Source organism: Sodiomyces alcalophilus (genome assembly GCF_042370955.1).
Source record: "Sodiomyces alcalophilus JCM 7366 unplaced genomic scaffold ACRALscaffold_10, whole genome shotgun sequence".
NCBI classification, from domain to species: domain Eukaryota; kingdom Fungi; phylum Ascomycota; class Sordariomycetes; order Glomerellales; family Plectosphaerellaceae; genus Sodiomyces; species Sodiomyces alcalophilus.
This window is the reverse complement of record NW_027263541.1, coordinates 805,459-819,819: the sequence shown is the minus strand read 5'-3', so window position 1 is coordinate 819,819 and position 14,361 is coordinate 805,459. Positions and strand designations below refer to the sequence as shown.

Below are 14,361 nucleotides of genomic sequence, written 5' to 3'. Positions count from 1 at the left end.
ATACAAACGGTTGCGTTTCCAACATCACGGCACGGCGACGACGGGGCAGCAACCCCTTGAACAGAGTCGTGAGGTACGAATTGCAGGAATAAAGCGCCTTTCGAATATTTGGTCGGGAGGGGAGTCCAAGGAAGTCCTAAGGTCGCACTGGGTGCTCTTGTCGGGACGCCCTTGCCATGGGTCGTGCAGTTGACAAACGTTTGTGCTAAACAATCGAAGACGGGGAGTGCTCCTGCTGGTGTGTGAGCAGCTGGACGCCACCGATTCGGCACCTACCAAGGCAAATCAAACGTCCATAAATATACTTGGGAGCGACAAGAAAACGCTCATCACAGGGACCGTATGAACATGCGTTGTACGAATACCAGGATTCGAGGTGAGGGTGTCCTTGCGGCACCTGCCGTTGGTGCATGTTGCACGAGCCTTCCCTGTGCATCCGAAGATCAGCAGTTCAACCTGTTGATAGTACGTACTAAGCTCTCATGTTTCACGTACTAAGCTCTCATGTTTAACGTACTAAGCTCTCATGTTTAACGAACTAAACCCTCATGGCTAACGTACTAAGCTCTCATGGCTAACGTACTAAGCTCTCATGTTTCACGTACTAAGCTCTCATGTTTGAACAATAAAATTAATATAAATCAGCAACTTAAATAGCCTCTAAGGTTTTAAGTTTTATAAGAAAAAAAAGAATATATAAGGCTTTTAAAGCTTTTAAGGTTTCACGACAGCAGGATCGCGGCGCGGGAACTAGGGTGTGGAAGACGCCATACTTCGCCGCCGTATTTGCGTCCCACGGGTCGATGGTGAGGAAGTAGGAGAGGGCTTTGTGTTTTTGCGGTGTCGCCACGGATCTTCAGATTCGCACCCCTTTACTCCTGAGAATGTTGATACCCGCGTTTGCCGTGAAGCCCAGCCATTGGCCGACGGACCCGACGATGGAGCCCATTTGCCTGGTCTCCTCCAACCGGCGGCGCAGGAAATCTCGTGTTTCCGAGAAGCCTTCAGACTTGTCGGTGGTCATGAAGAGCTCGCTCGACGCATAGATGGTAGCGAGCGAAGCGCGTTTGGTGTACCAGGACGGGTCCACTGAGACGTCTCCGGCGAGGAACCAGATTTCGTCGGCGAGGAGCGAGAGTTCTTTTAGCGAAGACGGTACGTAGGAGGGCTGGGCCATGATGGCCAGCGCCTTTTTTTACGAGCCATGCGCGTTAGTGCCTCGGGTTCGAAAAGTGAACGAAAAAAAAAAATGATGTCAAGCACCAAAAGAATTCACCATACCTCTTGCCATCGGTGCACCACGTCCTTGTTGGCCAGTAGGCGCTCCCAGGTCAGCCGCTCGACCCTTGCCCCGGTGTTTGTTTGTTGTGCGCCCAGCTTGTCTTCCCCGAAAATCGCTTTGCTCTTGCCCGCTAGCTCCTCCCGCCTTGTTACCAGGTGATAGCGTATGAGGCCGAAGGCTCCGTCGGGGAGGACGCTGGTGCTGATGGCGGGGTACCCAGCGTCCTCAGCGCCAAGTGCAAGCGACCGTTGCGAGAATCCATGGTTCGGGACGTGCTTATACGCGGCGGAAAGAATGGCTTGTTCCGTAGCGCTATGATTCCCAGCAGCGGGTGGGTGGTCGTAGGAGTGGTAGCAGTATCGGCCAAGGATAGCTCGGGTGGTAGTCAGCGGAGACAATGGTCGGCGTAGGAGTTGGGAGGCAAGCGTAGTTCCGAGTCGACGGGGAGGCGTCATGTTGGGCGTCTGTGAACTAAGAGGGAGACGTCGGCCACGGAATCGATATGCTGTGGTTTGACCCAATGTTCGTTCAGCCTTATGGTTTGAGGAAGTTCGCAGTACTACGGATAATATTCTATACGGTACATGATTGACTACATCGGTCTTCAAGCGGCCTGTTCACTAAGGTACCTAGGTATGTTACTAATCAGCAGCAGATAAGATGTACCGGCGTATTCAACCACTCCCCTGCTCCCCGTACAGTGAGTGACCCCACAAAACTACCGATTAACCTTCATCATCAATGCGTATAATGACGGCGGCCGATGGTTAAGGATTCTTCGACACTTTAGTTACCAGAATCCACATTGTACCAGTCTCGACACAAACACGTGGTACGTACCTACTTGACTCCCAGCGCCAAGATAAGGCATGTGACCTCTTCTCACGGCTTCAACACCCAGCTGGATTCTGGCATAGCGCAAGTTTGTACTGGAGGAGCTCGACATTTGACCCCTCAAATCTCGCAAACCAACCCGAAATGGTGTCGCATCTAAGTCACGATGAGGTGGGCTTTGTATACCCTTTAGAATCGTCCCATCCGACATGATATCCGACTAATATCAATTCTCCGCGCAGTTCTTCAACGGCCTGGTAGAGCTGTTCAACAGTCGCAAAGACAAGGGCCAAGGTGCCGTTTATCTCGTACAGAAGAGGCGTACGTCATCCGGAGTACCACCAGATCCCACTTGGCCCGTTTTCTGGTTCTTTCTTCCTTCTCCAAATGGTCCCGAAACTGAAGATATGCAGTATCGTACCCGCCAGACCCCGCGTCATCCCCACCGACCGATGCCCTCCCATCCGACAGTCACCCCGTCAAACCTGCCCCCGTGATCGTGAGAGCCACGAATGGAAACTCCAGCAGGAGCAAATCTCCCAAGATCAAGCTCTCGACCATTGTGGAGCCGGACGCGCTGGACGAGTTCTTTGCCCGCTACGCGGACGTTTGCAAAGCTGGCATGGTGGCACTGAAGCCCCGGGATAGGAGCAAGAAGAAGGCGAAAGCAAGAAAGAAAAAGCTCGTGGCTCCAGGGGCGCCGTGAGGTCTCCTGTCATTTGGGAAGAAAACGGTCTGGGCTACGGCGTACTACGGAACTAGAAGAAAGAACGTGCTAGGCGGATCGGCAGGCGCCTTGCATTTCGGATATTCTACTCATAGAGGTTGGCGCGAAATTCATATCACCCAGTTTTCCTGGAGAAGCCCATACAGCCTTTGCAACCGTTAGATTCTAATTCTTGTCTACCCAACTAGGAGACCATGCATGTCGTAAAGTCCTGACTGCCTTGGGCCTATCCTCTGGCAACACCGAGCCCCACGCCATCCACCAGAACCACTTTGCGCTGGGGCAGACTGCTCTTGATACACTCGACACCCAAAGATATCGAAACGTCGGGTTCTTTCCAACCCTCCATTTGTCCTCCCGACCTTATGTGCCCTTGTCGATCTCGCAACCTTCCAGCAACTCCGTTACTTGGACACAGCTGTCACATTCTTTCCTCCTGGGTTTCTTCGGGTTGCCGACATACATGCAGAGCTTGTCGGGGCATCGCGTATCAGGGTCGCTCTGCTCGCAACTGGCTAGCTTCTGACGACCTTGCCAATGGGTGGCACAGACAGGGCACTTGTAGGAGTGAAGCTCGCACATGGCCTTTCTAGTTCCTAAGGTTGGCCTGTTCGGTATAGTGAGAGGTTGAACAAGGGTCCGAGGCCACAAAGTTCGCGAATCTAGTTCTACTTCGGGAGGCTGACGGTATTTCTCGCGTTACTGGCCGTCACTCATATCTCGCGAAATCGCTGGGATAGGCAGGATCTAATCAATAGACCGTGGGTTTCTGGGGAAGGTCTCTCCGCAACTCGTGAATTTGTACGGCTTTCAGGAACCGGCGGACTGTCATCGGTACGGGAGTCATTGACTGGTGCAGGCCGATGACTTGATTGTACTCAACCAGAACCCGGTTTGAAGGCTCTCGACCAGCTGGGGAAAGTGACTAGGTCGTACCGGCCAAAGCTACAGGAGTAGCAACAGAGAGCAAATGATTGATGACCATGATGTCGAAACGATAAGTCTGTTTCACTAATTATAGCCAGTAGCTAACACCGTGCATGCTTTGCATGTAAGTTTGCCTGGAGACAGTGAGGGTAGTCAGGGCAGTCAGCTCATCCAGACCAACGCCCTCTGTGTGACTCGTACGGCGTAAAGAATGACAGACCCGTACGAAGCGTCACTTACACAAGCCTTTACACCCTCCGCTGCCGATACACCCTGCGTGATATCAGACCATGTGCCGCTGACATTCGATGTGTTGGCCCGACGCTCTACGACACAGTAAAGTATCCTATAATGCGAAGTTCTCTCATTGTCTACCTTATTTGTCGTGATTACCTGGTAGCCGAGCTCGCAGGTCAGACTTTTACACCGGCCTGCGTTCCGAACAAGTAGGGTTCCTCGAGACATGGCCGGCGCCACGCGAATCAGTCCACCAGCTCAGCTTAGCCGTCGCCCAGGACCACATCAAACGTGCCAAGGTTGAAAGACAAGAAGCCCAGAGAGAACAGCATTGATAAAGGTTGAATAAACTGTCTGACTATTGTCGGTCAATCAAAGACCTATTCCACACACTCGATAGCGCGTCCCAGCGACGCAACACGCAAAGAAAATGTATCAAAACTAGTGAGAGGAAACGGTAGCCATGCGCCCGAACCCCGAATCATGAATAATGCCAACATGGCAAGTATCTGTGGTGCGCAAAGTGTCCCAGAGCTTCAGGTGCCCAGTGCAGCAAGCCGCAGTGAAACTTGCTACATGATCTGATCCTGCGTCAAGCCGGCATGGGCATCTGTCTCCATCGTGGTGTCGCCTCCGGTTCCTGGCGCGTTCAGGTACCTAACAAAGCTCAAGCCGAGAGGCCGTCCGCCGTACTGGTATCCCTGGAATTTCTGAATGGCCGTGTCGGCAGTATCGGCCGTGTCGAATCGGACGACACCAGTGCCACGCGATCGGCCACTAGGCTCGTATTGGATCTCAGCCTGCTCAACCTTGCCTATGGTGGTGAAGAGTTCCACGAGATCCTCGTTGCTAGTGGACCAGGGAAGCTTTGGCGCGGTTAGCTGAAATACGGGTCACATGGCCGTCTCAAGGGGTGCAGTCAACTCACATTGCGGACGTAGATCGTCTCGCTTCTGTCGGTGCCAGCAGTGGCGTAATCCGTGAAAGGATTAGGCGGCACGGAGGCGCCTGGGCCAGCGTCGAATCCTCCAGAGAAACCACCGCGTCCGGCGAAGCCTCCGCCGCCAAAGCCGCCGCGTGGACTGCCGAAGCCGCCTCGTCCATAGCCACCACCAAAGCCGCCTCGCATGCCGCCGCCGAAACCGCCGCGACCTCCAAAGCCGCCCATGGGACCTCCCATTCCAGCGAATCTATCTTCACGGACCTCCAGCAGACGACCCTGCCAGTCGTAGCCGTTGAACTGCTGGATGGCATTTCGGGCATCGTCGGGGCTTTCAAACAGGACGACTCCGGAACCTCTGGGCCGACCGTCCGGTCCGATATGAACATCCGCTCGGATGACTGCTCCGTTACGGGCTGTAGTAGTATCATATTAGCTCATGCGCCAGCAAGCATTGAGGTGAGATGGGAAGTGATTGCGCCAACGTACCTGCTTGTCTGAAGAGGTCTTTCAGATCTTGCCAACCAACGGTGTAAGGAAGCTAAAATGAAAAGAAAAAGTAATCAGCATGTTAAATGTCGTGCAGAAATCAGGCGGAGGTGAGAAGGGCAGCAACCCACGTTGGAGATGAAAATCTGTCGGCTGCCTCCTGCATTGAATCCGCCAGGACCAAATCCTCCAGGGCCCATAGCACCTGGGCCGCCCTGGAACCCGCCACGATTGGCAGCTGAGCCGATAAATCGCGGCTCTGCCTCGCGATCCTGAAGCGCGTTAGCAATGACAAGCAGGTACAGCGTCGCGTACTGGTAAAGGTGCCTAGAGACGTACTTCGCGGACGTAAATGAGTCGGCCCATGAGATTTTGGTTGCTAAGCGTCGCCACAGCATTCTGGGCTTGCTCCCTTGTCGCATATTCCACAATGCTGGAAGGTACCATGTTAGCCTCTGTCTCTAGAAAACGGCGCGGGACGACATTGCAGAACTTACCCGCATCCCTACAAATACCCACGGACACGCGCCCAACCCGTCAACCCAACAATTCCAGCAAGACCGGAGGAAAGAAGCGGCCACGAAAACAAGACCAGCCATAAAACTACGCGTAGAAGCCCACCTTCGACATTCCGTTAGGAAGTTGCAGCACATCGGCGAAGATAACCTCTCCAGCTACAAAATTCAGGACCGTCAGCCTGATACAGGATAGTCCGATCATCCGAGCCATGACCCACCCTGTCTCATAAAGTCCTTAAGATGATGCCATTTGACATCGTACGAGAGGTTTCCAACGTAGACCCGGCGGTCCTGTTGGGAACTGTCCCGAATGTTGCTCATCATTTGTTCTCGTGCGACAGCTCGTTCCTCGTAAGATCGATGCTGTTGGGCTCCGCCGTATTCGGAACCAGTCCCTCCTACAGGTGCAGGCGTTCCAGTCATGGGCGAGCGATCACGGCGTCCACGTGTGTCGTCCCTGCTACGGGATCTGCTGCGAGGCGAAAACGAACGACGTCTTCCAGAGCGATCAGGGCTTCGCGAACGACCTCGGCGAGGTGACCGAGACCTCTCTCTCTGTATGAAGAAGTCAGTCTTTGCAAGCACCATTGCCTATAATCTCCTTTGCAACTAGCAGCAGATCGATTAAGAAAGTATCAACCAAGATATCAAATGCAGAACGTAAATCCATGTGGGCGTGCGCAGGGCATGCAGTAATCCACACGTTATTCTGGCATGACGGGTAATCGGCTGGGGGTGTTTTTCTCGGAGTCTACGACTCCCAATTACCCCGGCATCAAGAAAGAAGATGACTTCTAACAGACCCGCATATAGAGTCGTAACGAGATAACATGAATGATGAATAAACTGGGGATGCACCGATCGATCCAAGCGGACAAGAGATGCTGACAATTAAAGGGTGACGCAAGGACCGGCAAAGAGGAAAGGAATATGACAACTTACAGGTCGGTAGGAATCGTTATCCGCTGTTGAAAGGAGAGTTGTTAGAATCAAGACCCCGCAAGATCGTTATCGAATCAGCACGTGAGGGAAGCCGAAGATGTCTCGGGTGAGGGAGGATGAAATAGGGTAAAGAAGAGAAGTAGGTTGATGTTGGGAAGTCAAGGTGCTGGGTGGCGATATTTGGGGAAATCGGACTCAGCAATAAAGAGAAGTACCCAGGTAGTGGATTGGCAGGGCCTTGAGTTTGGGAAGGGAGGATGCAGCGGGGGGATCAGGGGATAGAGGGAAATGGGGCCGGCTACACCACCGGTGGAGTAGGACGGAAGGGTATGCAGAAGGGAGGGGGGATACGCGGAGCGTAGAGCTAAGGAAAGGGAGAGGGGTTGGTCAATAGGGCGGCTGGGCTGTGAGATAAAGTTTTGCTAATGCTGTACGTGCAGGCAGTGGATGGCTTCCAGTCAAGGGAGAGGAGGAACGGGAAAGACCTCTATAGGGTCGTATAAAGGTAACGGAGAGGTACCCGGTACAAAAAAGCAAGACGATATAACAGTGCAATAACGGGAATAGGAAGTGAGGGGTAGGTGAGTAGGAGCGTGGAAAGTGACGGAAATGCTAGCATCAGGCACGGCGTGCATGCAGCAGGTATGTATGCTCATATCCGAGATACTGAAAGGTGCTGGCTGCAGCGACAAGCTGACGTCCAAGTGGTGGGAAGGTACGTTGCAGGCAGGTAGGTAAACAGGTAGGTATGTACCTTCAATGCAAACGGTGCAAGGAAAAGGGGGAGGGTAGGTAGTTGGAGCTCGAAAAGTACTTAAACCCGCTGTGTACCCTGGAACAGCATACACTTGTCCTGCTGAGCTAGGAGAAGACGGAGGGGTATTCAAGTCTGGTCTTGCAAGGGAAGACAGAAGAGAAAAGAACTTGGGAGGCATTCAGTAACGGGATGCTAAACCTGACGTACCCATTGTATGTTTGCGATGTGTTGAAATAGGCGGGATAGCTTGGTTTCGGGTTGGTTAACTGCCGAAATTGAGTCGAGGCTGAACTTTTTTCTTCGTCCCTGTTTGCTTTCGAAAAGACGGACAGGAAAGTGGTGGTTGCTTGACGGGATAAGCTTCAAATGTCCCGAATATGCGTGGTATCGTGTGGCTTGCTCTTGGTATACCTCTCCACGTCGTGCAGTCCTTAGCCTGGTGACGGGACACAGGCAGCAGACACGGCAGGGAAGAAAGAAGCGCAGCTGGTCAGCTGTTTTATCCTTCCGCGGAATCTGTCGACCTCTGTTGCTTAGCTGTGACGTGTATAATAAAGGATGTCGCTGCGATGAGGTTGGACGGTCGGCAAAGTACGACTCAATGCGATATAAGCACAGGGAACAAGGCCAGTCGACAGAGCAAGCTGCACGACGATAGAACCCGGATCACGCGTTGTGAGGCCGTTTGTGTGGAGGCGGATGCTTTTCCAATGAGAGGGAAGATAGCAATAACTGGACGTTGCGGAAAAGAAGGGAAGGAGAAAAAAAGTTGGAAAGAGACGGACAAAGATAGCTAGCTACAGTACCTCCACCTTGTTGTACAAGTACCTTCAGCATTGTGGGTCGCCCTCAAGGACCCATGGTCCATGTACCCTCTTCCTTCTCGGGCAATTATTAGTGGAATAAATTTTGCTTCCAACACACCGTCCGGTGAAGTAGACCAGCGATCGTGACGCTTTCCGACTCGAATTGACAGGTTCTCTACTCACTGCTCATCCTACTTGGCTTGATATGCCTTTCCGCGCCATTGCTTAACCTTCTTCGCAAAGAGGTTAGAACGATTGAAGCCGGGAAGCAGAGCAAAGAAAGTGGACTCCTAGTCACGACGTGCGCCCATCCGATAATTTGCCCCGAATCTGGACCATGCCTCCAAAGAAGTTGAGCCTGCCCCCAAGTCTTCTCAAGGAGCTGGGTCTGGCAGACAATCCATCTTCAGGGAGCAGGGGACGATGGGAAAGTCAAGGCCAAAATCGGAAAGCCCGGCGCAAAGCGGAGAGGTCGAAACACCGCCAACAGCCATCACATCGCAGCGTACATAACCGCCGAAACCACGAACGGCCGTCACAAGCGCCAGAGGATGATGGCACCGAGTCATCAACATCCATGGTGGAGGAGGACCCGCCCCCGCGCGATGTATCCACGTCTTCGACACGGAAGCGGAAGAGGGCCGAAGCAGATGACACGAGCAGTCAGGTGCAGCCAGTTCAAGCAATATCAAAAGTTGCGCGCAACAGAATCTCCAAAGACGATGCCGAGATCGAGGCGCTGGAGCGCAAGCTAGGTATCAAGAAAAACCGCAAGAGTCTTCCCAAGGCATTCAAGGACGATGGCTTGGATGACTTGCTCGGCGACAGTAGCGACGATGATAGCGACGTGCGTCGCAAGAGCAAGGGGTCCTCCCGGGAGGCAGACGAGTGGCTAGCGAGAAAGCGTCTAAAGGCGGCGCGGTCCCGAGCAAACGACCATGTCGACAATACAGATGCCAGCGACTTGGAAGAAGACGAGGACGGCGATCTGCTTAGCGCTTCGGAAGACTGGAATGAGATGTACGGTGATAACACGGACGGGGAAGAGGATGATTCGGACGAGGGATTCGGAAGTGAGGATGAATTAAACGAGCGCTCTTCTCCAGTTTCTGATTCGGACGCCGAAGATCACCAACCTACAAAGACAAAACGACAGCGCGAGAACCCATATGTCGCCCCGATCACCGATACATCAAAGTATATACCACCTTCACTACGAAAACGCTCAGAGAATGACACGGATCTCGAAGCTCGAATTCGCAGAAAGACGCAAGGCCCGGTCAATCGTGTCACAGAGGCAAACCTACTCTCCATCGTCGAAGAGGTCGACAAGATCTACAGAGATCATCCTCGTGGCCTTGTCACCAATATCCTCACCGATCTCCTAATGGCACAGATTTGCGAGCCGACAAGCAAACCCGACACGCTGCTGGTCCTATCCGCCGGCTTTGTGGCGGCTCTGTACAAAGCCATCGGCGTGGACTTTGCAGCTCATTTTATCAGCGCCGTTGTGGACCGATTCCAGCAAGAGCATGCTGCCGCTGAGAAGGCGGTAGAGAAACAGCAAACACCGACAAAGGAAACATCAAACTTGGTCACCGTCTTATCCGAGTTGTACATATTCCGTGTTGTCGGGAGCAAGCTCATCTTTGATTATGTACGCTTCCTTTTGAGCGATCTATCGGAGCTCAATGCCGAGCTTCTACTTAGAGTCGTCCGGATGGCGGGTCCTCAGCTTCGCAAAGACGACCCTTTGGCGCTGAAGGATATCGTCAGCCTCATTCGCCCGGCAGTTACCAAGGTTGGCGAAGGGAACCTCTCCGTACGAACCAAGTTCATGATCGAGACGATTAGCGATTTGAAGAACAACAAAATAAAAGCCGGTTCCCAGGACTCGGCCACCCTCAACGAACATGTCACGCGGATGAAGAAGCAGCTGGGGGCTATGGATGCGGACAAAATGAAGGCCACCGAACCCTTGCGTGTCGGTTTGGAGGATATTCGAAATGCGGACAAGACGGGCAGGTGGTGGCTTGTTGGGGCAAGCTGGGGCGGGCCCAAGAACAATGACAAGCAGGCATCCGGTGCATTTGGGCCTACCTCCGGGGAGGTTGACTCGGCTGATCTCAGTAGTGGCATGGACGACTTGGCCACCGGGGACGACCTGGCTCTCGTCGACTATGCTCAGCTGGCCCGGGAACAGGGTATGAACACGGATGTTCGGAGAGCCATTTTTATCTCCCTGGTGGCCGCTGCCGATGTCAATGACGCCCATTTGCGGATATTGAAGCTTCGACTCAACAAATACAACCGCCGGGAGATACCCAAGGTCCTTGTCCAGTGCGCCGGCGCTCAGCAGTACTACAATCCGTTCTACACCCTTGTTGCCAGCAAATTCTGCGGAGACGCCAGGATCAAGTACTCATTCCAGGATGTGCTGTGGACGCTCTTCCGGAGATTGGGCGAGCCACTTTTCGGCGAAGAGCCCGAGGATGAAGAGGAGGAGACGATGGACGATCGTCGGCTTATCAACACGGCCAAGATGTTCGGTCACCTCGTCGTCGACTCGTCGGTCTCCTTGGATGTATTGAAACCGCTCAACTTGGCATACATCAAGGATACAACATCCCTGGTCGTGGAAGTCATGCTCATTACTGTTCTCCAGGAATGTCTGAAGGTCAAGAAGACCAGTATAGATCACACCTTGGAAAAGCATTTTGGGACCAATGTCTCGTCCGAGCTAGCACGCGGCCTACGCTACTTTCTCCGTCGGAAGGTGCAAAAGACGGACATGATAAGCAGCAAGAAAGAGGCCAGGAGGCTAAGGGAGGCATGTAAGGTGGCGGAGGGCATCCTGGAGAAGCTGGAAATGAAGGAACAGGAGTAACAATCAGTTTCTCATCACGGATGGAAAGAACTAGACCAAATAGAAGTTCTGACAAATAGGCCCCTGAAGCCGACGCGGGCCCCTTCCGAAAGCCATCGCTGACTCACTCGACTTGGAGTGGGGACGGTCTAGCTGTGCTCCTGGTGTTTCTGGGCGAGGACAACTGGTTCCCCTGGTTATTTGTTTTGGTTCCATACACGGATCCAGTTTTACTATGGTCTTAAAAGGAACGTCCCTCGTGTTGGAGTAACGTCATTCTTTGGACAGCCGTACACTACCGTAGGTTACTAAGATCGGGTATCGTCGCCTTTCGAGTCCGGGAGATGGCGGAAGGGAGCACAGTGTGGAGGCGATGAGGTACATACGCATTGCAGTTCCTACCAATGTACCTGTACTTTCAGGCTGTCTCGGGCCAATCTAAGGGATGGAACCAGCGGAAACTGCGGGTCCTGGACTGTCCTACCGAGCACAGTGAAGTACAAAGTAATTAAGCTAGCCAACTCTCCTGCAAGACAAACTTCTGTCGAGCATCGTGACAATCCATTTGACATCGACCTTCGCTCTGTTGTTCTAGGTTTCAATTGACAAACCAACAATTCAGAACAGTGATTTTTTTTCACGATGCTCTGTAATCGCTTGCTGCCACGCTCCACCGTGAGGTCGGCGTTTCGACAGCCGTCCTCGTACGTACCAACTCTCCTCTCCTCCTCCCGTTCCGGCTCTGGAATCCCAATTCCTAGCCGTCGTCGCACTTCGTCCATCGCTGCTGACACCCATTACAGCCTCCCCACGATTGTTGCGCCTACTCAACTGTCAAGATGGCGCCGCACATATGCTTCAGCCTCTGGTCCGTCGTCCTTACTCGCCTCGCCTGTAGCTGATGGTTGGATTGTGTTGCTGATATTCCGCATTGGTCGCCACAGAAGAAAAAGATCTAATCGTCATCGGCGGCGGTGTCGCTGGATATGTAGCTGCTATCAAGGCCGGCCAAGAAGGCATGAAGGTATCTGCAGACCTTGCTTGCATCCGTCCCAAAATCATCCCATAATTATTCAATGCTAACCCGCCACCTTCTTTCCAGGTTACCTGCATTGAGAAGCGTGGCACCCTTGGCGGTACGTGCCTCAACGTGGGCTGTATCCCATCCAAGGCCCTTCTCAACAACTCCCACATATACCACATGATCAAACATGACACGAAGAACCGCGGTATCGACGTGAGCGACGTCAGCCTCAACCTCGAACAGTTCATGAAGGCCAAAGACACTGCAGTGTCGGGCCTCACAAAAGGTGTCGAGTTCCTTCTCAAGAAGAATGGTGTCGAATATGTCAAGGGAACTGGTTCGTTCGTTAGCGAACATGAGGTCAAGGTGGATTTGAACGAGGGCGGCGAGAAGACTATCAAGGGCAAGAACATCCTGATCGCGACGGGCAGTGAGGCCACTCCCTTCCCGGGCCTCGAGGTTGACGAAAAGCGCGTCGTCACGAGCACCGGCGCCCTCTCTTTTGACAAGGTCCCCGAGTCCATGGTCGTCATCGGCGGTGGCGTCATCGGCCTCGAGATGGGCTCTGTCTGGTCGAGGTTGGGGACGAAGGTTACGGTCGTCGAGTTCCTGGACCAAATCGGCGGTCCCGGCATGGACACTGAACTTTCGAAGGCTGCCCAGAGACTGCTGAAGAAGCAGGGCATCAACTTCAAGCTCAGCACCAAGGTCGTCAGCGGCGATACGAGTGGCGACAAGATCAAGCTCGACCTCGACGCTTCCAAGGGTGGCAAGCCCGAGACGGTAAGTCCATGTCTCCCCATGCATTTTCCCTTCCCAGCACAGGGTTCGGTTACAGTGACTGACGAATGACTATGCAATAGATGGAGGCTGAGAAGGTCCTCGTTGCCATCGGCCGCAGGCCCTATACTCAGGGCCTGGGCCTCGAGAATATCGGCATGGAGCTCGATGAGCGCGGACGTGTGATTATCGACTCGCAATATCGGACCAAGCTCCCTCACATCCGCTGTGTTGGCGACGTGACATTCGGCCCCATGCTTGCCCACAAGGCCGAGGAGGAGGCCGTTGCTGCCGTCGAATATATCAAGAAGGGCTTCGGTCACGTCAACTACGGCGCCATTCCCTCGGTGATGTATACTCACCCCGAGGTCGCCTGGGTTGGCCAAAGCGAGCAGGACCTGAAGTCTCAGAACATCCCCTACCGTGTCGGCAGCTTCCCGTTCAGCGCCAACTCGCGTGCGAAGACCAACATGGACTCGGACGGATTTGTGAAGATGCTCGCTGACCCCGAGACTGATCGGCTGCTGGGCGTTCACATCATCGGCCCAAATGCCGGTGAGATGATTGCTGAGGCGACGCTGGCCCTCGAGTACGGCGCGTCGACTGAGGACATTGCCCGCACTTGCCACGCCCATCCTACTCTAGCTGAGGCTTTCAAGGAGGCTGCCATGGCCACCCACTCGCTGCCCATCCACATGTGAGCTTAGCGAGGGTGGAAATACCAGGAGCAAGGGACAGCGCCAGACAACGGGGACAGGCAATGGCGAAGAGTTTTTGTATCGCAACAGGGTGGGTAGGTAGATAGACGTTGGGAAAATTGGTAGAGGCCATGGTGTGTTCCTTCGTTTCGCTTGCTTCCCGGGTGCTTCCGGCCACACGTTTGGCATGTACGGGGGTTGGGACGATGTGTACACTAATACTATAACGATTTTATCTCGCTAATATCATGTGAGGCTTCCTACCTGGTCTTCTCCTTTGCGATGATGATGCGCACATTGCCGTGACGAAGTCTACAATTAGACAGGACTACATGGGAGATGGAAGACCTAGAAACGGCCACGAGGCATTCTGTTACATACTCTGTGGACAATGCCACAGAGTGTCTCCACATGTGTAAGAGATATCGCAGACATATAGAAGAGCAAGAGGAACCATCAAGGAGAGAGGCAAATTATTTAAGGGCCGTCTCGACTATACATTTCGTACGTATACGAAGCAGCAACGCCATTATA

The 14,361-nt window shown here is 53.4% G+C and overlaps 6 protein-coding genes across 6 annotated transcripts in view; 3 read left to right on the top strand and 3 right to left on the bottom strand.

The window, feature by feature from the left end:
• Window positions 1–1,737, bottom strand: part of ACRALDRAFT_2114385 (uncharacterized protein) — a gene marked incomplete at both ends in the record, with an annotated part of 2,228 nt that extends 491 nt beyond the window's left edge. The window contains one exon of the mRNA XM_071023681.1: window positions 1,282–1,737. Coding sequence (XP_070871215.1) covers window positions 1,282–1,737 — 456 coding nt within the window. The remainder of the gene's footprint in view (window positions 1–1,281) is intronic.
• Window positions 1,738–2,158: 421 nt separating this feature from the next.
• Window positions 2,159–3,036, top strand: ACRALDRAFT_1078224 (uncharacterized protein). The gene is made up of 3 exons (XM_071018741.1): window positions 2,159–2,287; window positions 2,359–2,437; window positions 2,530–3,036. Exons 1-3 carry the CDS (start codon window positions 2,261–2,263, stop codon window positions 2,820–2,822), a joined length of 399 nt encoding a protein of 132 aa, XP_070871214.1. The 5' UTR covers window positions 2,159–2,260; the 3' UTR covers window positions 2,823–3,036.
• On the bottom strand, window positions 3,030–3,804 carry ACRALDRAFT_1066238 (uncharacterized protein). The gene has a single exon (XM_071017304.1). It carries the CDS (start codon window positions 3,423–3,425, stop codon window positions 3,207–3,209), a length of 219 nt encoding a protein of 72 aa, XP_070871213.1. The 5' UTR covers window positions 3,426–3,804; the 3' UTR covers window positions 3,030–3,206.
• A 20-nt stretch (window positions 3,805–3,824) lies between these two features.
• On the bottom strand, window positions 3,825–8,398 carry ACRALDRAFT_1066231 (uncharacterized protein). Its single transcript, XM_071017303.1, has 10 exons — window positions 7,861–8,398; window positions 6,897–6,919; window positions 6,173–6,509; window positions 6,058–6,110; window positions 5,934–5,941; window positions 5,776–5,869; window positions 5,568–5,708; window positions 5,437–5,488; window positions 4,936–5,363; window positions 3,825–4,873 (listed from the first exon to the last, which is right to left on the bottom strand). Exons 1-10 carry the CDS (start codon window positions 7,862–7,864, stop codon window positions 4,580–4,582), a joined length of 1,434 nt encoding a protein of 477 aa, XP_070871212.1. The 5' UTR covers window positions 7,865–8,398; the 3' UTR covers window positions 3,825–4,579.
• Window positions 8,399–9,036: 638 nt separating this feature from the next.
• Window positions 9,037–11,449, top strand: ACRALDRAFT_1083721 (uncharacterized protein; the record flags this gene model as incomplete). Its single annotated transcript, XM_071019498.1, has 1 exon — window positions 9,037–11,449. The coding sequence occupies one exon, from the start codon at window positions 9,037–9,039 to the stop codon at window positions 11,344–11,346; it is 2,310 nt and encodes a 769-aa protein (XP_070871211.1). The 3' UTR covers window positions 11,347–11,449.
• A 518-nt stretch (window positions 11,450–11,967) lies between these two features.
• On the top strand, window positions 11,968–13,830 carry ACRALDRAFT_2114547 (uncharacterized protein; the record flags this gene model as incomplete). The annotated part of the gene is made up of 5 exons (XM_071023688.1): window positions 11,968–12,029; window positions 12,129–12,193; window positions 12,270–12,349; window positions 12,428–13,132; window positions 13,213–13,830. 5 exons carry the CDS (start codon window positions 11,968–11,970, stop codon window positions 13,828–13,830), a joined length of 1,530 nt encoding a protein of 509 aa, XP_070871210.1.
• Window positions 13,831–14,361: the final 531 nt, after the last annotated feature.